This window comes from Rana temporaria, chromosome 3 (genome assembly GCF_905171775.1).
Source record: "Rana temporaria chromosome 3, aRanTem1.1, whole genome shotgun sequence".
In the NCBI taxonomy this organism is placed as follows: Eukaryota; Metazoa; Chordata; class Amphibia; order Anura; family Ranidae; genus Rana; species Rana temporaria.
Window position 1 is genome coordinate 9,901,984 of NC_053491.1, and position 24,771 is coordinate 9,926,754.

Here is a 24,771-nt window from a genome sequence, read left to right on the forward strand (position 1 = left end):
CATCAATGAGCCTTTGTTCCCCACCACCTTTATCAATGAGCCTTCACTCCCCCACCTCCATCAATGAGCCTTGGCCACCCATGGCCCTGTTATCTGTTGGCCAGTTTTCCTTCTTTGGACCACCTTTGGTCAGTCCTGACCACTGCAGACAAGAGCTGCAGTTTTGGAGCTGCTTTGACCCAGTTGTCTAGACATTACGATATGGTCCTCGTCAAAGTCGCTCAAATCCTTACGCTTGCACAATTTGTTTGCTTTCAACACATCAACTTCAGAGACAACATGTTCACTTGCTGCCCAATATATCCCACCCACTTTCAGGTGCCATTGTAAGGAGATAATCAATATTATTCACTTTACCCATCAGTGGACATAATAGTTATAGCTGATCAGTGTACATATTTGCATTGCGCCAATCTGGACCAATGTAACTGTACAATACAGGTCCCACCCGGAGATCAGTTTTAGTTAGGAGAAAACCCCGATGGGCTGTTCCAGTAGACGTCTGGGGATATCCCACGGGTGATAGTGTCACTATATTTTCTATAATTATCCTGCTGCTGATACTGAACCGTAAAGCCACAGAGAGACTAACCCGGCTTTCGTATAACATGAACCATGTGGACAGATTACACGTTGACAAAATGTTTTACAATCTCTTCTCACGGATCAGCAAACTTGTTTTATGTTTTTTTTTTCCTTCCCCGGAGAGATTTCAGAAATTGTTAAGAAACATTAAAAACAGATACATGTTTATTACAATCTTTAAGATACAAAGTATAGAGACATATAAGATACAATGTATAGAGACATATAAGATACAAAGTATAGAGACATATAAGATACAAAGTATAGAGACATATAAGATACAAAGTATAGAGACATATAAGATACAAAGTTCTAGAGACATATAAGATACAAAGTATAGAGACATATAAGATACAATGGCCCAGATTCAAGTAGAATCGCGCAATATTTGCGTGGGCAAAGAGCAAATTTTTTTCTCTGCGCCCACGCAAATATTGCGCTTTGCCCGCGATTCACGGAGCAGTTGCTCCGTAAATTGCGCGGGCAATATGCTAAGCAGCCGGGCGCAAGGCTGCCTAATGTAAATGATCCCGCCGGGGGCGGGAATCATTTAAATTAGGCGCGCTCCCGCGCCGAGCGAACAGCGCATGCTCCGTCGGGAAACTTTCCCGACGTGCATTGCGGCAAATGACGTCGCAAGGACGTCATTTGCTTGTAAGTGAACGTGAATGGCGTCCAGCGCCATTCACGGTTCACTTACGTAAACGACGTTAAATTTGAACGTCGCGAGCGGGAGGCGCAGCTATACTTTAGCATTGGCTGCGCCTGCTATAGCAGGAGCAACCTTATCCTAAAGGCGCCGTACGGAAACTCCGTACCTTGCGTGAGAAGGGCCCGCGCAACTTTTGTGAATCGGTGGTAGTATGCAATTTGCATACTACACGCCGATCACAAAGGCCGCGCCCCCTAGCGGCCAACGCAAGAATGCAGCCTGGGATGTGAAGGCATAAGGAGGCTTATGTTTGTCACATCCTAGGCTGCATTCGGTGTAACGAGGTTCCTGAATCAGGAGCACTCGTTAAACCTATGGTTGCGCGGGCGCAAGTGCTTCTTGAATCTGGGCCACTGTATATAGACATATAAGATACAAAGTATAGAGACATATAAAATACAAAGTTATAGAGACATATAAGATACAATGTATAGAGATATAAAAGATAAAGTATAGAGACATATAAAATACAATGGCCCGGATTCACAGACAGCGGCGCACATTACGCCGCCGCAGCGCATCCCCCTGTGCGCTACGCCGATGCAGCGCAGAGAGGCAAGCATTGAATTCACAAAGCCAATGCTCCCAAAACTGCGCTGGGTTTCGAAGGCGTATGTCGGCGTAGGTGGAAGTGGGCGTGAGCCATGCAAATGATGGTCCGAGCCCCAGACAGATACGTATCACGAATTGCGCATGCGCCGGGACGTGGGCGCATCCCTCTGCGCATGCTCAAAACCACGTCGGAACAACTGCCTAAGATACGCCGGATCACTGCGTACGCCATGAACGTAACCTACGCCCAGCCAGACACACGTCCAACGTAAACAACATAAAATACGCCGGCTTGAGTTCCCTGGTGCAGACCTGTGCATGTCTGCTGCTGAGTTACACCTCCTTTATGGGGCTTAACTTTACGCCGGACGTACAACTTACGCGCACATCGCGTAACCTGCGTCGGGCGCACTTAGGTTTGTGAATCGCCGTATTTCCCTCATTTGAATATTTTAATGGCTAAACAATGGGAGCGTCCAGCCTAAATGTGCGCCTACGCTACGCCGGCGAGTTACGTCGGCGGGTTGAAGCCTGTTTTTAGGCGTATCTTAGTTTGTGGGTCCGGCGCACAGATACGACGGCGCATATTTGCACTTACGCGGCGTATCTGGAGATACGTCGGCGCAAGTGCTTTGTGAATCCGGGCCTATGTATAGAGACATATAAGATACAAAGTATAGAGATATATAAGATACAGTAAAACCTTGGTTTGAGAGTAACTTGGTTTGAGAGCGTTTTGAAAGACAACCAAAATTTCTTACTAAATTTTGACTTGATATACAAGCGATGTCTTGATATAAGAGTAGCGTCATGTCACAACTGAGTATAAAAGAGAAGAGAGGAGCCTCTAAGTGTAGCAATATGGTTACATTTAATGAAGGTACAACATTTAGCAACTCACATGGTTGATGATTAAAACAGACACATCTAAGTATGGAGGCATTCGGGGTAAGGCTGTCCACATAGACCGTCCTCCTCACCGCCATCAACGTTGTCGCTCCACGAGCAGTTCAAGCCTCACTTTCAGATCGATTTACTGCAGGGTAGTCTTCCCGGTCACGACTGCAGACTTACAATGGTGAGAGCCGGCGCTGCGGGTGACGGTCTATGTGGACAGCTATACCCCGGACGCCTGTGCCATGTGTCTCTTTTAATCATCAACCATTCGAGTTGCTAAATGTTGTACCTTCATTAAATGTAACCATACTGCTACACTTAGAGGCGCCCCTCTTCTCTTTTATCCTCTGTAGCTCCTGCTGGATTTTGCTTCTAATCACCATGTTTCTGGAACAAATTATGCTCGCAATCCAAGGTCTTACTGTACAATGTATAGAGACATATAAAATACAGCGGAACCTCGGATTGTGAGCATAATCCATTCCAGGAGAATGCTTGTAATCCAAAGTACTCGCATATCAAAGCAAGTTTCCCCATTGAAGTCAATGGAAACTAAAATAATTTGTTCCGCATTGACTTCAATGGCATGCAATACCACATGTGGCCGGAGGTTGGGGGTGCCGGAGAGCCTCGGAAACAGCCGGAAAGGCCCAAGGACAGCTCGGCTGAACTCTGAAAACCTAGGAAAGGCTTGGGAACGGAGTATTTCCGGGTCTTTCTACGATCAGCGCCATTCGGCTCTGGCGCACCCCCCCCCCCACCTCGGCAAAACGCGGTACTGCACACCGCTTTGGCCTGAATACTGCTTGTTTTGCGAGACAACACTCGCAAACTGAGTTAGGATTTTTCAAAATACATTGCTCGTATTGCGAAGCGCTCATTAACCGCATTACTCGCAATCCAAGGTTCCTCTGTACAATGTATAGAGACATATACAATACAAAGAATAGAGACATACAGTATAAGATACAATTAGCTGGATTCAGATAGCTTTACGCCGGCGTATCAGTAGGAAAGTGGAAACCAGATACGCTTAAATTAGGCTAAGATATGAGCGGCGTAAGTCTCCTACGCCGTTGTATCTTAGGGTGCAATATTTACGCTGGCCGCTAGGTGGCGCTTCAGTTGAGTTCGGCGTAGAATATGCAAATGACTAGATACGCCGATTCAGAAACGTACGTGTGGCCGGCGCATTTTTCTTACGACGTTTACGTACGGCTTTTTCCGGCGTAAAGTTAGTCGAACAAAAAGCTGGCCTAGCCAATGTTAAGTATGGCCGTCGTTCCCGTGTCGAAATTTTTAATTTTTACGTCGTTTGCGTAAGTCGTCAGTGAATAGGGCTGGACGTACTTTACGTTCACGTCGAAACCAATACGTCCTTGCGGCGTACTTTGGAGCAGCGCATGCGCCGTTCGTAAAAACCGTCAATCACGTCAGGTCACCAATCATTTACATAAACACGCCCACCTCATCCTCATTTGAATTAGGCGCGCTTACGCCGGCCCCATTTACGCTACGCCGCCGTAACTTAGGAGGCAAGTGCTTTGTGAATATAGCACTTGCCTCTCTGACTTACGGCGGCGTAGCGTATATACGATACGCTACGCCGCCTGAAAGATGCGCCGCCCTACCTGAATCTAGCTAAATGTATAGAGACATATAAGATACAATGAATAGAGACATAGAAGATACAATGTATAGAGACATATAAGATACAAAGTATAGAGACATATAAGATACAAAGTATAGAGACATATAAGATACAAAGTCAGGTCCATAAATATTGGGACACCGACACAATTCTAATCTTTTAGGCTCTATACACCACCACAATGGATTTGAAATGAAACGATCAAGATGCGCTTTAACTGCAGACTTTCAGCTTTAATTTGAGGGACTTTACATCCAAATCAGGTGAAATGTGTAGGAATTACAACAGTTTGTATATGAGCCTCCCACTTTTTAAGGGACCAAAAGTAATGGGACAATTGGCTGCTCAGCTGTTCCATGGCCAGGTGTGTGTTATTCCCTCATGATCCCATTTACAAGGAGCAGATAAACGGTCCAGAGTTCATTGCTATTTGCATTTGGAATCTGTTGCTGTCAACTCTCAATATGAGATCCAAAGAGCTGTCACTATCAGTGAAGCAAGCCCATCATTAGGCTGAAAAATACAAAACAAACCCATCAGAGAGATAGCAAAAACATTAGGTGTGGCCAAATCAACTGTTTGGAACATCCTTAAAAAGAAAGAACACACCGGTGAGCTCAGCGTCAACAAAAGACCCGAAAGACCGCGGAAAACAACTGTGGTGGATGACCGAAGAATTCTTTCCCTGGTGAAGAAAACACCCTTCACAAGAGTTGGCCAGATGAAGAACACTCTCCAGGAGGGAGGTGTATGAGTGTCAAAGTCACCAATCAAGAGAAGACTTCACCAGAGTGAATACAGAGGGTTCACCACAAGATGGAAACCATTGGTGAGCCTCAAAAACAGGAAGGCCAGATTAGAGTTTGCCAAACAACATCTAAAAAAGCCTTCACAGTTCTGGAACAACATCCTATGGACAGTCAAGACCAAAAGATCGACTTGTACCAGAGTGATGGGAAGAGAAGAGTATGGAGAAGGAAAGGAACTGCTCATGATCCAAAGTAGGGTTGTCCCGATACCACTTTTTTAGGACCGAGTACAAGTACCGATACTTTTTTTCATGTACTCGCCGATACCGAATGCCGATACTTTTTTTTAAATGTTTCCCCAAATGCAGCCATGTCCCCCCACATATTGCAGCCATGTCCCCCCACATATGCAGCCATGTCCCCCCACATATGCAGCCATGTCCCCCCACATATTGCAGCCATGTCCCCCCACATATATCCAGCCGTGTCCCCCCCCATATATTGCAGCCATGTCCCCCCATATATTGCAGCCATTTCCCCCTATATATTGCAGCCATGTCCCCCATATATTGCAGCCATGTCCCCCCACATATTGCAGCCATGTCCCCCCACATATTGCAGCCATGTCCCCCACATATATCCAGCCATGTCACCCCTCATATATCCAGCCATGTCACCCCTCATATATCCAGCCATGTCACCCCTCATATATCCAGCCATGTCCCCCCATATATTGCAGCCATGTCCCCCCACATATATCCAGCCATGTCCCCCATACCTAGTAGATGATGATGCTGCCGCATTAATCAGCGTGCGGGGAACATTACAGGCAACTTTCGTTTGAATAGCTGTCCATTCCTTGCCGTGCCGTGTATAGACACTCCCCCTTGCTCGGGATTGGACGGATCTGTCCAATCCCGAGCAAGGGGGAGTGCCTATACACGGCACGGCGGGGAATACAGCTATTCAAACGAAAGCTGCCTGTAATGTTCCCTGCACGCTGATTAACGCGGCAACGGCGGCTTTGCGGTATGCTGCGGCGGCGGGGGGGAGCAAGTATTCTATTCAGGCATCAGGGGCATTTGCGGGAGTACAAGTACTCCCGCAAATACTCGGTATCAGTCCCGATACCGATAATGGTATCGGGACAACCCTAATCCAAAGCATACCACCTCATCTGTGAAGCATGGTGGTGGTGTCATGGCTTGGGCATGTATGGCTGCCAATGGAACAGCTTCTCTTGTATTTATTGATGATGTGACTGCTGACCAAAGCAGCAGGATGAATCCTGAAGTGTTTCGGGCAATATTATTATCGGCTCATATTCAGCCAAATGCTCCAGAACTCATTGAACGGCGCATCACAGTGCAGATGGACAATGACCCGAAGCATACTGCGAAAGCAACCAAAGAGTTTTTTAAGGGAAAGAAGCGGAATGTTATGCAATGGCCAAGTCAATCACCTGACCTGAATCCGATCGAGCATTTCACTTGCTGAAGACAAAACCGAAGGGGAAATGCCCCAAGAACAAGCAGGGACTGAAGACAGTTGCAGTAGAGGCCTGGCAGAGCCTCACTAGAGATGAAACCCGGCGTCTGGTGACGTCATCGCGTTACACACTTCAGGCTGTAATTGACTGCAAAGGATTTGCAACCAAGTATTAAAAAGTGAAAGTTTGATTTACGATTGTTAATCTGTCCCATTACTTTTGGTCCCTTAAAAAGTGGGAGGCACCTAAACAAACTGTTGTAATTCCGACACCGTTCACCTGATTTGGATGTAAATTCCCTCAAATTAAAGCTGAAAGTCTGCAGTAAAAGTACATCTTGTTCCTTTCATTTCAAATCCATTGTGTGGTGTATAGAGCCAAAAATATTAGAGTTGTGTAGATGTCCCAATATTTATGGACCTGACTGTATAAGATACAATGTATAGAGACATATAAGATACAATGTATAGAGACATACAGTATAAGATACAATGTATAGAGACATATAAGATACAATGTATAGACACATATAAGATACAATGGCCCGGATTCACATACATTGGCGCATATTTATGCCGGCGTAGCGTATCGAATATACGCTACACCAACGCAGCGCAGAGAGGCAAGCACAGTATTCACCAAGCACTTGCTCCCACTTGCTCTCAAATCTACGCTGGGTTACCTCTGCGTATTCCGGCGTAGGTGGAAGTGGGCGTGAGCCATGATAATGAGGTGTGACCCCATGCAAATGATGGGCCGAGTGCCATACAAGTACTTAAAACGAACGGCGCATGCGCCGTCCCGTGGACGTATCCCTGTGCGCATGCTCAGAATCACGTCGGAATTACTCCCTAAGATACTCTGGATCACTGCCTACGACGTGAACGTTACCTACGCCCAGCCCTATTCACGTACTACGTAAACTACGTAAAATACGACGGCTGTGTTCCCTGGTCCATACCTTAGCATGAGTACGACTTACGCAAACTGCGTATATTATGCCCCGGGCGCAAGTACGTTCGTGAATCGGCGTATCTCCCTCATTTGCATATGCGCATAAAAAATCCATGGGAGCGGCAAATGCGCCCAGCGTAAATATGCGCCTACGATACGCCGGCGTAGGCAAGTTACGTCGGTCGGATGAAGCCTATTTTTATGCGTATCTCAGTTTGTGGGCACGGCGCACAGATACGACGGCGCATATTTGCACTTACGTGGCGTATCCGGGCCAATGTATAGAGATATACAAGATACAATGTACAGAGATATATAAGATACAGGGCCAGATTCACAAAGGTTAGCGGATCTTTAGATCCGTGTAACCTATGTGTTTTAAGATCCGCCCTCGCAAGTTTGTGAGGAAAGTGTCAAATTCACAACACACTTACCTCCAAACTTGCGACGGCGGATCCTAACTCCCCCGGCGGAATTCTAATTCCGCGGCTGGGGGAGTGTACTGTTTAAATCAGGCGCGCTCCCGCGCCGATTTAAATACGCATGCGCCGTCCGGGGAATTTCCCGGCGTGCATTGCTCCCACTGACGTCAATAGGACGTCAGTGGTTGCGACGTGAGCGGGACTTGCGACGCGCGTGTTCGTGAATCGGCGTACGCAAACGACGTAGGAAATTTCAAATTTGACGCGGGAACGACGGCCATACTTAACAATACTTACCCCTGCTTTTAGCAGGGGTAAGTATACGACGGGTACCGCGCTACGGAAACGACGTAAGAACACAGCATCGGGTCCGCGTACGTTCGTGAATTTCGCGTATCTCGCTGATTTACATATTATTCAGTGTAAATCAGCGGGAACGCCCCCGGCGCCATTTTTAAATCCAAAAAAAGATCCGACAGTGTAACACAGTGTGACACTGTCGGATCTCAGCCCTATCTATGCGTAACTGATTCTATGAATCAGGTGCATAGATAGGACCAGTAAAAATCAGAGATACGATGGTGTATCTGAGATACTCCATCGTATCTCTTCTGTGAATCTGGCCCACAATGTATAGAGATATATAAGATACAATGTATAGAGATATATAAGATACAATGTATAGAGATATATAAGATACAATGTATAGAGACATATAAGATACAATGTATAGAGACATACAAGATACAATGTATAGAGACATAGAAGATACAATGTATAGAGACATAGAAGAGCTCACAGATCGGGACCACCAGGACTGTTATAGTACGGTGACCACCGATATGGGAATAGTTTGTTCTCTGGGTCATGGTCCTGCTGGATATTATCTACAGCACCAGATCCCGCAGCTCGCGGAACAGCCTGTATTTTCTGCAGACCTCATACGGGTTAATTTCACATCAGCTCCCGTACAGACCATTTTTACGACATTCCTGTGGGTTGTGCACTTTCCGTCTGGAGGTTTTTTCAGGACATTATTCTGTGAGTAATGAAATATTCTGCTTAGCAGTCGGATAATGTAGAATTCCAGAGACGTATGCATGAACAGAGAGAATTGTTTAACAAAGTGATGTCAAAGTCAATACTTTCTCGGGTCCACCAGCCAGACGTTTCATAAATCTTTACACTCAATTGAAGTCACAGAAATTGATAATTATCCTTTTAATTATGGTACAACCAACCTTCATTATCATCTTATCTCCACTTTATTTTACACTGTACATCTTTAGATCTTTGCTTTAACATAGTTACATCATTTATAAGGTTGAGAAAAGACAAAGCCCCATCCAGTCCAACCTTTGTATGTGTGTGGGAGTTTTTATTCTCTAACAATTCCCATCGCCCTGTCAATTCTGCTTCCTGAGAAAGACATCCAACACATTTTTGGAACTCTTAGCTGGCACCACTTCCTTGGGGAGGGAGTTTCACATTTTTACGGCTCTAACAGTAAAAACCCTTTTACTCAATCTAAGATAAACCCTCTTTTCTTTTAACCTCAAATCATAGCCGCATTTCCCCTTCGGGGACTATAAATAAACAGTTTATTACAATAATTGAAGTCACCTTTGATATATCTGTACATTGTAATCATATTTAAGGGCCTTTTCTCCAGAGTGAATAACTGTAATTTATGTTGTAACGGTCAGGGGTTAACACCGTTCACGATCTCCCATTCCATCAACCCAAGACAGCTTCCGACACTCCAACCATCCAGCAGACCCGATCCATTCCATAAGAATTCCCCTCAGAATTACGAGGCAGACGCTCTGTGTTCTGAGTCAAATGTATGAATGCTTTAATGGTTAGCTCTCAGGTTTATATACAGTTACTACAAGGCATGTTTAAGTAAGCCCAGGAACAATCAAACTCTCCATCCCCAACATTACTCAATGCTTCAATCACATTCTTTAGATAATTACATAGAGGAGTTAATTATCCCCCAGACGTTACGTCTCCGACAATAAGTGATTCACCTGTATAATACACATTTCTATGACAGACGTTTTAGCACCGATCTCACATAATTACTACAGTTGACAAGTACATTCCACACATAAAACAGTATTAGCATACATAATGAGAGATCTAGGGGCCAGGCTGTCTACCAAGCTCAAATCCACCTCACCCCAGTACAGACTCAATTAGCATATCAACAGCCTGTGCTACGCAGAGGAATGAGTCACTATTGACCGGTAGGGTTAGCATGAAATCAAACTGTAGTATTCCAAGATCCTGCAAAACATGAATTATCAGTAATGTCCCATCTCATGTAATTTATAATTAATATTTCTCAGTCACCCTATGCCCAAAAGGGACACAGGATGATCCTACACCCAAGAGTTATTAGTGACGCTGGCACAGGAGTACCCCTCATCCTTCAAAAGTCTCTGGGTGTCATGGGCCATTCTGTTACATATGTCATCATTTCTCATAGCTCCTCCATCCCCCCCATAGCTGAGCTCCTCCATCCCCCCATAACTGAGCTCCTCCACCCCCCATAGCTGAGCTCCTCCATTCCTTATAACTGGGGTCCTCCATTCCTTATAACTGGGGTCCTCTATCCTCTACAGCTGAGCTCTTCCATTCACCATAGCTGATCTCCTCCATTTCTCATAGCTGAGCTCCCCCATCTCCCATACCCAAGCTTCTCCATCCCCTTTAGCAGAGCTCCTCCACAGCTGAGCTTCTCCATCCCTCCATAGCTAAGCCCCTCCATCCCTCCATAGCTGATCTCCTCCATTTCTCATAGCTGATCTCCTCCATTTCTCATAGCTGATCTCCTCCATTTCTCATAGCTGATCTCCTCCATTTCTCATAGCTGATCTCCTCCATTTCTCATAGCTGATCTCTTCCATTTCTCATAGCTGAGCTCCTCCATCTCCCATAACTGAAATCCTCCATCCCTTATAACTGGGGTCCTCTATCCCCTATAGCTGAGCTCTTCCATTCACCATAGCTGATCTCCTCCATTTCTCATACCTGAGCTTCTCCATCTCCCATAGCAGAGATCCTCTATCCTCCATAGCTGAGCTTCTCCATACCTCCATAGCTGAGCCCCTTCATCCCTCTATAGCTTGCCCCCCCCCCTCATCCTTCCATAGCTGTGCCCTTCCATCCCTCCATAGCTGAGCTCTTCCATCTCCCATAGCTGAGCTTCTCCATTCCCCATAACTGAGCCCCTCCTTCACTCCATAGCTAAGCTCTTCCATCCCTCCATACCTAAGCTCCTCCTTCCCCCATAGCTGAGCTTATTGATCCCCCATAGCTAAGCAACTCTATCCCCCATAGCTGAGCTCCTCTATTTCCTATAGCTGAGTTCCTCCATCTTCCATAGCTGAGGTATACGATTGGCCTCTACAGGATACATGTAGTGTAAAGTTAGTTAAAAGTACCATCATCCAGGATTCTAAGTTGAAGAAAGATTGGAATTTGGGTCCCAAACCAAAAACTGGGGGGGGGGGGGGGGGAGGGGATTATGGGCGATTGGACTATTGCGGTACGATAAGCAATTGTAAAAAATGCCCATGTGAAGGAAAATACAAATTTTATTAATATAAAACAATAAAACACAAACAAACATGCAATTAAAAAAGTGACACTCCATATGCATCACCACAGTAATCGACCCCTAGGAGGGGGAAGGTCATAGTGGGAATAGAGGTCACTGAGGGTTTCCCTACTAGTTTCGCGGCCATTGCCGCTTCGTCAGGAGAACAATCTGGAATATATTGACAAACAATCAATACCTAAACAGGTAACAGGCATAGAGATACAATCAAGCCTGACTTAAACATTAAATAAGGGGAGGAACAAGGGTTGAGCTGCTTCCCTACGACCCCCATTAACCGCGGGGGCAGGAGTGACCAGGTGAGGTCTCCTGCGGCGACCAGCGGGGGACATATGTGTGGATGGACTTAAGATCTAGGCAGGGTAACAAATGGAAACGGGATATAAGGTAGCCATGAAAGTTATGTGGCAATTGACAATAGAACTCCAGAGGGAGGTGCAGGAATGGTGATAAATCAATAAATAGATAAATAAGTGAGGGTGGTGAGAGTGCAGGGTGGGACAGTTGAGGGAGAAAAGAGAGGGGAGGATGAAGAGGGGGAAGGGGGGAGGGAGGGGGTGAGAAAGGAATAGAGGGGAGGGGAAACAAGGGGAGGAAGGGGGACACAACAGGGGGGGAAAGGACATAGGGGGGAAGGGGGACCAGGGATAAGGACGGGGGGGGGAGAAAGAGGAAGAAAGGGGGAGGGGAGGGGGAAGAGGGGGAGGGAGGGGCAAGGAAGTGGATGTTGGAAACACAACAATGTGTAAGGGGGAGTACCTGTACTGGTAAGTAACAGGAATAAGGGGTCCCCGGGAAGGGGACCCAGCCGGAACTGGTGCTGAGACAACATGGTGGTTGAAAGCAGCAAGGCACTGCTTAGTGCATAAATGAAGAGCACCAACAAATGGACCTGGAACTGGAGATTATAGCCAGGGTAACCTAGATACATGGGGGAAAAAACAGATTAATCCCCTGGATGCATGGGCCGGGATAGGGGCTGGCATGTGATAGAAAAGGTCCACAGGATAGAGAGGGTACAACTTACTGGGCACTAGGTAAAGTGGCAGCAATCCGGGACCCGGTGTCCGTCACATACAGAGCAGACTGAATCTGCTTAAATATCTCCCGTTCAAGTGACGTCAGTGCACGGCAACCATCGCCGGCGCACAACGTCACTGAGACTGGCCGCCCGCATGACGTGATCGTGAAGGAATCGCGACTGTGCATGCGCCCGTGCACTGTAACCAAGGCGTAGCCTTGTCAGTCCAGAGCCAAGTGGGAGGCAGCCCCGGGGCGGGGGTTGTTGACCCCATTCGGGCGGGCACTGGGTCGTTGCCGGAGAGAACACACTGGGACAGCCCAGCCGCGGAGGGGATGGGGGGGAGGGTGGCAAAGCAGCTCGATCCTTGGAAGAACAATTAGTAAGACAAAAATACAATATAAAGTAAATATATGGTAAAAATAATATACAAACTGATACCGACGAGATACAGTGATATACAATAAAGATATGGGCATAAATTAATAGTAAATGCTACTGGGATCACAAGCAAAATATTTAAGGGTTAGCATGACGGAAGATGGGGGAAAAGAAAAGGGAAAAAGGGAAAGAAAAAAAGGAATTGCCGTCAATCTAGGCACCAATAAGGTGAATAGGGTAGGTAGTATACAATTGATCAGAAGGCCTCTACAGGCAATAGACAACAACCGAAAATATAATTGCTAGTAGATCGCACAGGTAGAATAAATAAAGGTTAGATTAAAAGGTTTACAAAAGAGGCTAGTAAAGTTGCAAGGCAAAGTGCAGATTTATCACCATTCCTGCACCTCCCTCTGGAGTTTTATTGTCAATTGCCCGATAACTTTCATGGTTACCTTATATCCCGTTTCCATTTGTTACCCTGCCTAGATCTTAAGTCCATCCACACATATGTCCCCCGCTGGTCGCCGCAGGAGACCTCACCTGGTCACTCCTGCCCCCGCGGTTAATGGGGGTCGTAGGTAAGCAGCTCAACCCTTGTTCCTCCCCTTATTTAATGTTTAAACTGGTTGCAAACCCACATTTTTGACTTTTACCTACAGGTAAGCCTATAATAAGGCTTACCTGTAGGTATAAAGAATATCTCCTAGACCTGTACGGTTTAGGAGATATTCCCCCCGCAATGCGCCGCTGATTGCAGCGGCGCATGCGCAGCGGGGATCCTCGGCTAAAAGACCGGCGGCCGCCGGACCTTGCCAAATTGAAGCCAATCACAGCGCTGGAGCGGCGATACCCGGAAGACACGCCGAGTCAAGATGACATCTCACTCGCGTGGACCAGGTAAGTTCCTCTCACCTCGTTCCGAGGTAAGTATTTCATAATGAGCTAATATGCGGTGCATACTATGTTTTGTTTTTTGTTTTTCATTTGTTTGCGCCCCCAAAAAATTTGAGCACCAGCCGCCACTGCTCATGACACTGATCCGGGGAAAACTGGGTCCCTTGGTTGGGAAATACTGGATTGGATGGATAGAAGCTCCTATGAATGCTCGTGCTGACTCTGGCTAAACAGCAACAGCAGAAAACAACAAATGTTACAATAATTGTTACAATGAATGTTTCTCAGTCTTTTAAGTCAAGCAGAAGTTTTAGAAAGCTGCAACTAAATGTAACAAGCTGGGGGGATGCCTGGCTCTGCTTAGTGCAGTCCAGTTCCATAGCGATTACTGGATCCTCATAAAGAGCAATGCCAGACAAAAAGTGAAACCATCAGCAAGTTACTAATTCTATCCAACAAACACAACAACTCTGCTCATGCCAGCAAGTTCATTCATTATCAGTAAGCCGAGTGTTCAGCCAGAGTCCAGAGACCAACTCACAGGGTCATTGGCAGAATATTTCCTTCATTTCCGCCTCCTGTAGTATCAACAGTGGGCTAGATTCACGTAGCTGCGCCCCTTCTTACGGCGGCGCAGCGTATTGTATTTACGCTACGCCGACGCAACTTACAGGAGCAAGCGCTGTATTCACAAAGCACTTGCTCCGTAAGTTGCCGTGGCGTAGCGTAAATGGGGCCGGCGTAAGCCCGCGTAATTCAAATGGGGAAGGGGGGGGCGTGTTTTATGCTAATGTGTGATGACCTGACGTGATTGACGTGATTTACGAACGGCGCATGCGCCGTCCGTGTACATGTCCCAGCGTGCATTGCTTCAAATGACGTCGCAAGGACGTCATTGGTTTCGACGTGAACGTAAATTACATCCAGCCCTATTCGCGAACGAATTACGCAAATGACGCAAAAAATTCCAATTTCGAAGCGGGAACGACGTCCATATTTAACATTGGCCGCGCCACCTAATAGCAGGAGCAACGTTACGCCAAAAAAGCCTTACGCAAACTACGTAAAAAAAACTACCGCCGGGCGCACGTACATTTGTAACTAGGTAATTTGCATACTCTACGCCGAAAACGACGGGAGCGCCACCTAGCGGCCAGCGTGAGAATGCACCCTAAGATACGACGGCGTAAGAGACTTATGCCAGTCGGATCTTAGGCTAATGTCGGCGTATCTAGCTTTCTGAATACAGAAAGAAGATACGCCGGCGCAGATTTGAATTTACGCGGCGGGGGGCTGTAAATTCCAAATCCCCTGCCACTTGCTGGGATTCAGATTTTTAAAACACCTGTCTTCTGTTCCCTAACGCTGTACCCTCTCTCCTAAGGGGAGCAGCAGGGCTGATCCTAGGCAGGTGCGTGGGGTGCAGTGCACCCAGGCACCACAAAGGTGGGGGCACTGAAGCACCAGAGTGCTCCCCTCCCTCCTCCTCCTCCTCCTCTCCTTGTCCATGTCCAGAGGCGGCTCCCCACCGGTCACCGCCGCCACTTTGTTTCCTGCCCAAGCCCGTCCCCCCTCCCTCCTCCTGTCAGAGGAGGAGAGCGAAGCAGCGGCTGTCTCTGTGTGGAGAGAGATCAGCCATGCAGTGACGTCACTGGGGGGGGGGGGGGCGGTCCGTGCCTAACGTGTTCTCTTTGTCCGTGTTAGGGGAGCATCTCTGTGTTTGAGTCGTTGCCATAGAAACATTTGTAAAGGGGTGGAGTTGGTAAGATGACCACGCCCATGTGGGGGCACCAGAAATATTTCTGCACCCAGGCGTCTGTGACCCTAGGATCGGCCCTGGGGAGCAGTGTGGAGTTTTAGTTTGCCTCACCTGCCAGCTGCCTGCAGAATGAGGGGTAGAAAAAGGAATTTACCCCACGGGGCTTTGGACAGCAAAGGTATAAAAGTGTAACAAATGTAATATAATAAAGCATGGTTTATTTAATGGTTGTCAATAACATACATTTTAAATGCAAGAACAATTAAAAGAAAACCCTTTACGGATCTGGTGATACAATACATATTCCACAATATTGGACAAATGTATACAACATTGCTTTATGCTGTGTGATGTGCGTTCCCCGACGCGTTTCGACCTCTAAGTGGTCTCTTCAGGGGGATGGTTGATTCTACAAAAATATACATAACATAAATTTGCGATCAAAAGAGTATAAATATAAATCACATAGATTGACCCAAGAATAAGGTTTACCGTTAACGAATGAAGTGGGTTTTGTAATGGCCAGAGATGTGCAGAGCCGTTACGAAATCCGAAGGGAGCGCCACCTACAACCCCATGGGGGAGAGAGGGAAACCAAAACAGACCCCAGGGGGGTTGCAAGGAGCCGCACAGTGGACGCCCTCCGAAGATCAGGGGAGCCGGTGCCTGCAGAGTGCCCCCAATGGTTAGCCCTGTGTAATTTAAGAGAATAGAAATATTAAATCATAGGCATATTGTGCTAAAATGTAGGATTATCTGTGGGTAAGGCATGTATATAAAAAAGAGGGACTGGCAGCAGGTTTGTAATCTTATCTGAGAAAAAAAAAAAAAAACATTTTTTTCTTTTTTTTCATCTTTATTGATTAGATCTACTCATTGATGACCCGAAGGGGTAACTAGTCAATGATATGGTCATGGAATTGATGTGTATATTAAGGTACTTAATATAAAAATAGTATAAGAGTGCTCCATTGGCAGACAAAAGTGATTAAGAGACTTTATTAGTCTGGTAAAGAGTGCGTGTCCATGGGTGGGGATGTGTGAGACACATTACAATGTGTATGTTATGTGGACCATCAAGGAATATGTGGATACATATGGTGATAGTAAAAATGTTGGAAATATGTGAAAAAATAAATAACATAAATAACAAGAAAACAAAAAGAAGGGGGGAGTGAAAGTTGAAAAATCAACATAGAGTGTACTAATAAAAGGGTGCTGTTACCTGATAAGGGATTAAATGGATATGAGTAGGTAAATTGTGGGCTTGTAGAGCTTGTTGTTGAGTATTCAGATCTAGGCTGCAGACAGTGCAGGGAAGACCCAGGCTTCCAATGTTGGAGGAGATAAAAGGAATGAACTGCTGTCCATGCTCAGCTGCCTGGAACAAGACTTGACTCACAGGCAGACTATCTTTTTTTATGCAGTGGGCGTGCCATGAGTGGGGGCTAAACACATGCTGGCTCCAGGCTTCCCCATAGATCACGGAGATGACGTAAGGGCCGCTACACGAGCGGCCCTGGTGCGGCTCCCTCGGCGCTCCGGAAGGTCGGGGGACCCCGACCACTGTCGTCACCCCCGTCGCAAGCTGCATGACGTCGTGGCGAGACCGCGCACGGCCGGCGCCTCATGCGCGCGCAGCCCGCCACGGCCATACGGGGATGATCGCAGAGCGCCGCCGGCAAGGCACAGCTCAGTGGGCGGTCGAGAACCCCGCGGCCGCAACCTGAGCAGAAAATAAGGGGGGGTTTGGAATGTGGAACACTCCACCGCCCCCCACCACCTTGCCGGGAACCCCCATGGGACCGCGGAAACCCCCCCCCCCACCCGGGGGCACAGAGGGGCCTCCCCGGATGACCGGCTACAATAAAAAACTGGTTGCAAAACTGGCAATAATGCACATGATGGTGTAGAACGGTGTCATAAAATGCATGTGAACTATACATCAAAATATTTACATGAGCTGTGTGCCAATCCATATCATGAAAACCCATGCGTGTGTGATCCCCAGCAGATACCCTGTGGGTGTCTGAGCAGAAATGCAATTCAGAAGTACGTGTAGATGCTTACTGATGCGTGGGAGAAGAGAGAAGAAAGGAATCATTCACTCTAGTCCCACAAATAATGGGTGTCTTATCTATGGTGAGAAACACCCATAAGTAATCTTGAATAAATGTCAAGGTGCAAGTGGGGATGCATGGGTTTAATGACAGGGCGGAAAAGAAAAACGCACAGCTCAAGTCAAGTCTCAATGTGTCAAGGGGAACGGGTGTTTTATCCACCCAAAAAATGTTTTTTGTTGGCTGAGGAAAGACACATAAGCGAAGAGACAAGAATTGCAGCGAACCCAAGATTTGAATCGTGTAGAAAAAGGAATTTACCCCACGGGGCTTTGGACAGCAAAGGTATAAAAGTGTAACAAATGTATATAATAAAGCATGGTTTATTAATGGTTGTCAATAACATACATTTTTAAAACATTTTTTTGGGTGGATAAACACGCCGTTCCCCTTGACACATTGAGACTTGACTTGAGCTGTGCGTTTTTTTTCCGCCCTGTCATTAAACCCATGCATCCCACTTGCACCTTGACATTTATTCAAGGATTACTTATGGGTGTTTCTCACCATAGATAAGACACCCATTATTTGTGGGACTAGAGTGATGATTCCTTTTCTTCTCTCTTCTCCCCACGCATCAGTAAGCATCTACACGTACTTCTGAATTGCATTTCTGCTCAGACACCCACACAGGGTGACTGCTGGGGATCACACACGCATGGGTTTTCATGATATGGAATTGGCACACAGCTCATGTAAATTATTTTGATGTTATAGTCACATGCATTTTATGACACGTTCTACACCATCATGTGCATTATTGCCATGTTTGCAAACAGTTTTATTGTAGCCGGTCATCCGGGGAGGCCCCTCTGTGCCCCGGGTGGGGGGGGGGTTTCCGCGGTCCCATGGGGGTTCCCGGCAAGGTGGTGAGGGGGCGGTGGAGTGTTCCACATTCCAAACCCCCCCCCCTTTTTCTGCTCAGGTGCGGCCGGGGGTTCTCGACCGCCCACTGAGCTTTGCCTTGCCGGCGGCGTTCTGCGATCATCCCCGTATGGCCGTGGCGGGCTGCGCGCGCATGAGGCGCGGCTGGTGCGCGGCTCGCCACGACGTCATGCAGCTTGCGACGGGGGTGACGACAGTGGTCGGGGTCCCCCGACCTTCGGAGCGCCGAGGGAGCCGCACCAGGGGCCGCTCGTGTAGCGGCCCTTACGTCATCTCCGTGATCTATGGGGAAGCCTGGAGCCGCATGTGTTTAGCCCCCAATCATGGCCACGCCCACTGGCATAAAAAAGATAGTCTGCCTGTGAGTCAGTCTTGATTCCAGGCAGCTGAGCATGGACAGCAGTTCATTCCTTTTATCTCCTCCAACATTGGAAGCCTGGGTCTTCCCTGCACTGTCTGCAGCCTAGATCTGAATACTCAACAACAAGCTCTACAAGCCCCACAATTTACTACTCATATTCATTTAATCCCTTATCAGGTAACAGCACCCTTTTATTAGTACACTCCTATGTTGATTTTTCAACTTTCACTCCCCCCTTCTTTTTGTTTTCTTGTTTATTTATTTATTTATTTTTTCATATATTTCCAACATTTTTACTATCACCATATTGATCCACATATTCCTTGATGGTCCACATAACATACACATTGTAATGTGTCTCACACATCCCCACCCATGGACACGCACTCTTTACCAGACTAATAAAGTCTCTTAATCACTTTTGTCAGCCAATGGAGCACTCTTATACTATTTTTATATTAAGTACCTTAATATACACATCAATTCCTGACCATTATTCATTGACTAGTTACCCCTTCGGGTCATCAATGAGTAGATCTAATTCAATAAAGATGAAAAAAAAGAAAAAATGTTTTTTTTTTTTTTTTCTCAGATAAGATTACAAACCTGCTGCCAGTCCTCTTTTTTATATACATGCCTTACCCACAGATAATCCTACATTTTAGCACAATATGCTATGATTTAATATTTCTAATTCTCTTGAAATTACACAGGGCTAACCCATTGGGGGCACTCTGCAGGCACCGGCTCCCCTGATCTTCGGAGGGCGTCCACTGTGCGGCTCCTTGCAACCCCCTGGGGTCTGTTTTGGTTTCCCTCTCTCCCCCATGGGGTTGTAGGTGGCGCTCCCTTCGGATTTCGTACGGCTCTGCACATCTCTGGCCATTACAAAAACCCACTTCATTCGTTAACGGTAAACCTTATCTTGAGTCAATCAACGTGATTTATATTTATACTCTTTTGATCGCAAATTTATGTTATGTCTATTTTTGTAGAATCAACCATCCCCTGAAGAGACCACTTAGAGGTCGAAACGCGTCGGGGAACGCACATCACACAGCATAAAGCAATGTTGTTACATTGGTCCAATATTGTGGAATATGTATTGTATCACCAGATCCGAAAGGGTTTTCTTTTATTGTTCTTGCATTTAAAATGTATGTTATTGACAACCATTAAATAAACCATGCTTTATTATATTACATTTGTTACACTTTTATACCTTTGCTGTCCAAAGCCCCGTGGGGTAAATTCCTTTTTCTACACGATTCAATCTTGGGGTTCGCAGCATTCTTGTCTCTTCGCTTATGTGTCTTTCCTCAGCCATGCAGAATGAGGGGAAGCAAGGAATGCATACCCCCCCCCCCATTACACACTTCCATTAAAGTGATACTAAAGGTTCGGCAGCGCTGCCCCATTGATTTCAATGGGCAGGGGCTCTTTAGAAGCGTTGTATCCCCGTCACCGCTCCTAAAGCGCTGCAAAGAATTTGCTTGCAGGACTTTTTTTTGACGCCCTGCCAGCACAGCGCCCCCGTGTGGGAGCACTCGGGCTTTCACATTGGGATTGCAGTCTTGGGAGTCTTTTTTCAGGCGCTATTTTTGGCACCAAATTGCCTCCAGTGTGAAAGGGGTCTAATGCCGCGTACACACGATCAGAATTTCCGATGGAAAATGTCAGGCGGAATTTTTTCATTGGATATTCCGACCGTGCCCCATCGGACTTTTTCCATCGGGAATTCCGATGGGGTTAGAAAGATAACGTGCTCTCTTTTTATTCTGACTGAAAAAATTCCGGAATCGGAAATTATGTTCGTCTGTATGGAACTCAGACGGAGAAAAAACCCACGCATGCTCAGAATCAAGTCGACGCATGCTCGGAAGCATTGAACTTAATTTTTCTTGGCTCGTCGTACGTGTTGTACGTCACCGCGTTTTTGACGGTCGGAATTTGGTGTGTGTGCAAGACAGCTTGAATGGAAATCCGTCGGAAAAACCCATCAGAGTTTATTCCGACGGAAACTCCGATCGTGTGTACAGGGCATAAGACTTTCATTGGGGTGTATTCATTTTTGCAACATGGTCTTGAATGAATTTGTTAGGAAAAATACATTTTTTGTGTGTGCAAATGAACAAATCTTGGTTGCAGGGGCGGACTGACAACTCATGGGGCCCCGGGGAATTATGGGGCCCCCCAGGCAAGTGAGGAGATTATGGTTGGATCCCCCAGGCAATAGGAGATTATGGGGCCCCCCAGGCAATAGGAGATTATGGGGCCCCCAGGCAATAGGAGATTATGGGGCCCCCAGGCAATAGGAGAATATGGGGCCCCCAGGCAATAGGAGATTATGGGGCCCCCAGGCAATAGGAGAATATGGGGCCCCCCGGGCAATAGGAGATTATTGGGCCCCAGGCAATAGGAGCTTATGGTGTGGGGCCCCCGGGCAATATGAGATTATGGGGCCCTCTGTGCAATAGGAGATTATGGGCCCCCTAAGCAATAGGAGATTATGGGGGGCCCCCAGGCAATAGGAGATTATGGGGCCCCCTGGGCAATAGGAGATTATGGGGCCCCCCAGGCAATAGGAGATTATGCGGCCCCCTGGGCAATAGGAGATTATGGGGCCCCCCAAGCAATAGGAGATTATGGGGCCCCCCGGGCATAGGAGATTATGGGGCCCCCTGTGCAATAGGAGATTATGGGGTCCCCAGGCAATAGGAGAATATGGGGCCCCCAGGCAATAGGAGATTATGGGGCCCCTGGGCAATAGGAGATTATGGGGCCCCCTGGGCAATAGGAGATTATGGGGCCCCCTGGGCAATAGGAGATTATGGGGCCCCCCGGGCAATAGGAGATTATGGGGCCTCCAGGCAATAGGAGATTATGGGGTCCCCAGGCAATAGGAGAATATGGGGCCCCCAGGCAATAGGAGATTATGGGGCCCCCTGGGCAATAGTTTATGGGGCCACACAGTATACACACACATACAATATACATACACAGTATACACACACACATACAGTATACATACACAGTATACACACACAGTATACATACAGTATGCATACACAGTATACACACACATATACATACAGTATGCATACACAGTATACACACACACACACACACACACACACACCTACAGTATATATACACACACATACAGTATACACACACAGTATACACACACACATACAGTATACATACACAGTATACACACACACACACACACACACATATACAGTATACATACACAGTATATACACACAGTATACACACACATACAGTATACATACACAGTATATACACACACACACACACACACACACACCTACAGTATATATACACACACATACAGTATACATACACAGTATACACACACACACACACATACAGTATACATACACAGTATACACACACCTACAGTATACATACACAGTATACACACACACCTACAGTATACATACACAGTATACACACACACATACACAGTATACACACACACCTACAATATACATACACACACATACACATACAGTATACATACACAGTATATACACACACACATACAGTATACATACACAGTATACACACATGCATGCACACACAATATACACACACAGAATACACACACACACACACTGAAAAGGTACTGGAGAGGCGGGCAGCTATAATCTTGGGATCTTTAAAAAAAAATATTTGTACATACTGTCCCTGGTTTTACTGAGGCTGGCAACCCTGATGGGGCCCCCTCGTGGTATGGGGCCCTGAATGGTCAGTCTGCCCCTGCTTTGTTGCAATCAATGGGCCCGCATTTGTGGGAGGATTTTGTAGTATAGTGTCACATAGAAAATGTTGATTCTGAAAGGAAAGGAAAGGTTTTCTGACAAATCTGTTGGGGTGTACTTATTTATGCTGAGCACTGTATATAGTTATCAATTCATCCCGCCTTCAATATATTTTTCCCTGACAGGTCTCACTGACGCCTTCAATATCGACGACAAGAAACCGCGGATAATCCCCGGCTCCAAGGACGCCTTTTTCGGATACACAATACGGCAGCATCAGGTCGCTGGCAAAAAATGGTAAGTCTCACCATTTCAGAGAATTCGTGGAATGTCTTAAAAAATCTCTCCATACTGCAATATTGGGCTAAAAACATTGGGATCAGTCCGATTTTTTTTTTAGTTCACAGAGAGACCTAAAAAGAAAAAAGAAGTAATAAAAAAAATAAAGGAAGAACGAGGCAAAAAGCCGACCTCTACCCTCAGCCATCCGATAATGTAAGCAAGCGGCTTTCCGAAATGTTATAAGCAACAATGTGTCATCCGGGGAAACCAAACCTTCAATAACTTCCTGTGAGTGTCAGTCAACCACTTTCCGACCAGCGCACAACGACATACGTTGGCAGAATGGCACGGCTGGGCATATGCACATGGGTACATCCCCTTTAAGACGCGGCATTGTGGGCGCACGCGCCCGCCGCGATCTCCGTCACTCGATTGGTGCCGGGAGTCCCGCCATCGTCTCACAGAGAGGAAGAACGGGGAGATGCTGATGTATACAAGGCACTTCCTCGTTCTGCCTAGTGACAGGACACTGATCGCTGCTCCCTGAGTCAGGATTTAACCACTAGTCACCCGGCGGCCAACTATATATGGCCGCAAGGTGGCTCTAATCTGTCCATATACGGCCTCCGGCCGAGCGCCCACCGCGTCACACAAGTGCAGATGCGCGTGCCTGGCGATGTCCGCCGGGCACCCGCGATCTGCAGTCACAGAGCCAGGGACGTGGATCTCTGTGTGTAAACACAGAGATCCACGTCCTGTTAGGGAGAGGAAACCGATGCTGTGTCCCTTGTACATAGGGACACAGCATCGGTCACCTCCCCCAGTCAGTCCCCTCCCCCCACAGTAATAATCACTCCCAGGGTACACATTTTACCCCTTCCTCGCCCCCTAGTGTTAACCCCTTCCTGCCAGTCACATTTATACATATATATTATACGTATAAGGGACTCTCATGGGAACTCTGATGTAAGGGGGGGGAATTCTGATGGGAACTCTGATGTAAGGGGGGAGACTCTGATGGGAACTCAGATGTAAGGGGTGAACTCTGATGGGAACTCTGATGTAAGGGGGGACTCTGATGGGAACTCTGATGTAAGGGGAGACTCTGATGTAAGGGGGGACTCTGATGGGAACTCTGATGTAAGGGGAGACTCTGATGGGAACTCTGATGTAAGGGGAGACTCTGATGGGAACTCTGATGTAAGGGGAGACTCTGATGTAAGGGGGGACTCTGATGGGAACTCTGATGTAAGGGGAGACTCTGATGGGAACTCTGATGTAAGGGGAGACTCTGATGGGAACTCTGATGTAAGGGGAGACTCTGATGGCAACTCGGATGTAAGACTCAGATGGGGATTTTTTTATGTGGCCCTCATACTGAAAAGTTTGGAGACCCCCCGGCTGGAGTAGCACAGGGTTTTATGTTGCAGGTGACAATACAATGATGATTTCAGGTCGTTGGACTTGTGGAAAGGTTTTTGGTTTAATGATAATGTTGCAAAATGTAATCTGTAAACAGTATCCAGTATAGGAGGACGACTCTATAAAGAAACATTGTATTGTATTCAGTGATGTGGCCGTAGGATTTGATCACAGATAACACACAAAGCAATATCTCTCTGTATATAATAGACGCCA

At 46.8% G+C, this 24,771-nt stretch overlaps 1 protein-coding gene across 10 annotated transcripts in view; it reads left to right on the forward strand.

Moving 5' to 3' along the window:
- The window catches only part of ITGA11 (integrin subunit alpha 11), a 303,932-nt gene that overhangs the window by 23,136 nt on the left and 256,025 nt on the right, over positions 1-24,771 (forward strand). For 9 of the 10 annotated variants that reach the window (XR_005747817.1, XR_005747814.1, XR_005747815.1 and 6 more), the window contains exon 2: positions 23,037-23,148. Coding sequence is in view for 1 of the 10 variants with exons in the window: in XM_040342234.1 (XP_040198168.1) it covers positions 23,037-23,148 (112 nt within the window). In the remaining 9 variants the exon portion in view is untranslated. Of the gene's footprint in view, positions 1-23,036; positions 23,149-24,771 lie in introns of those variants that run through there. The other variant, XR_005747822.1, reaches the window with a different exon arrangement.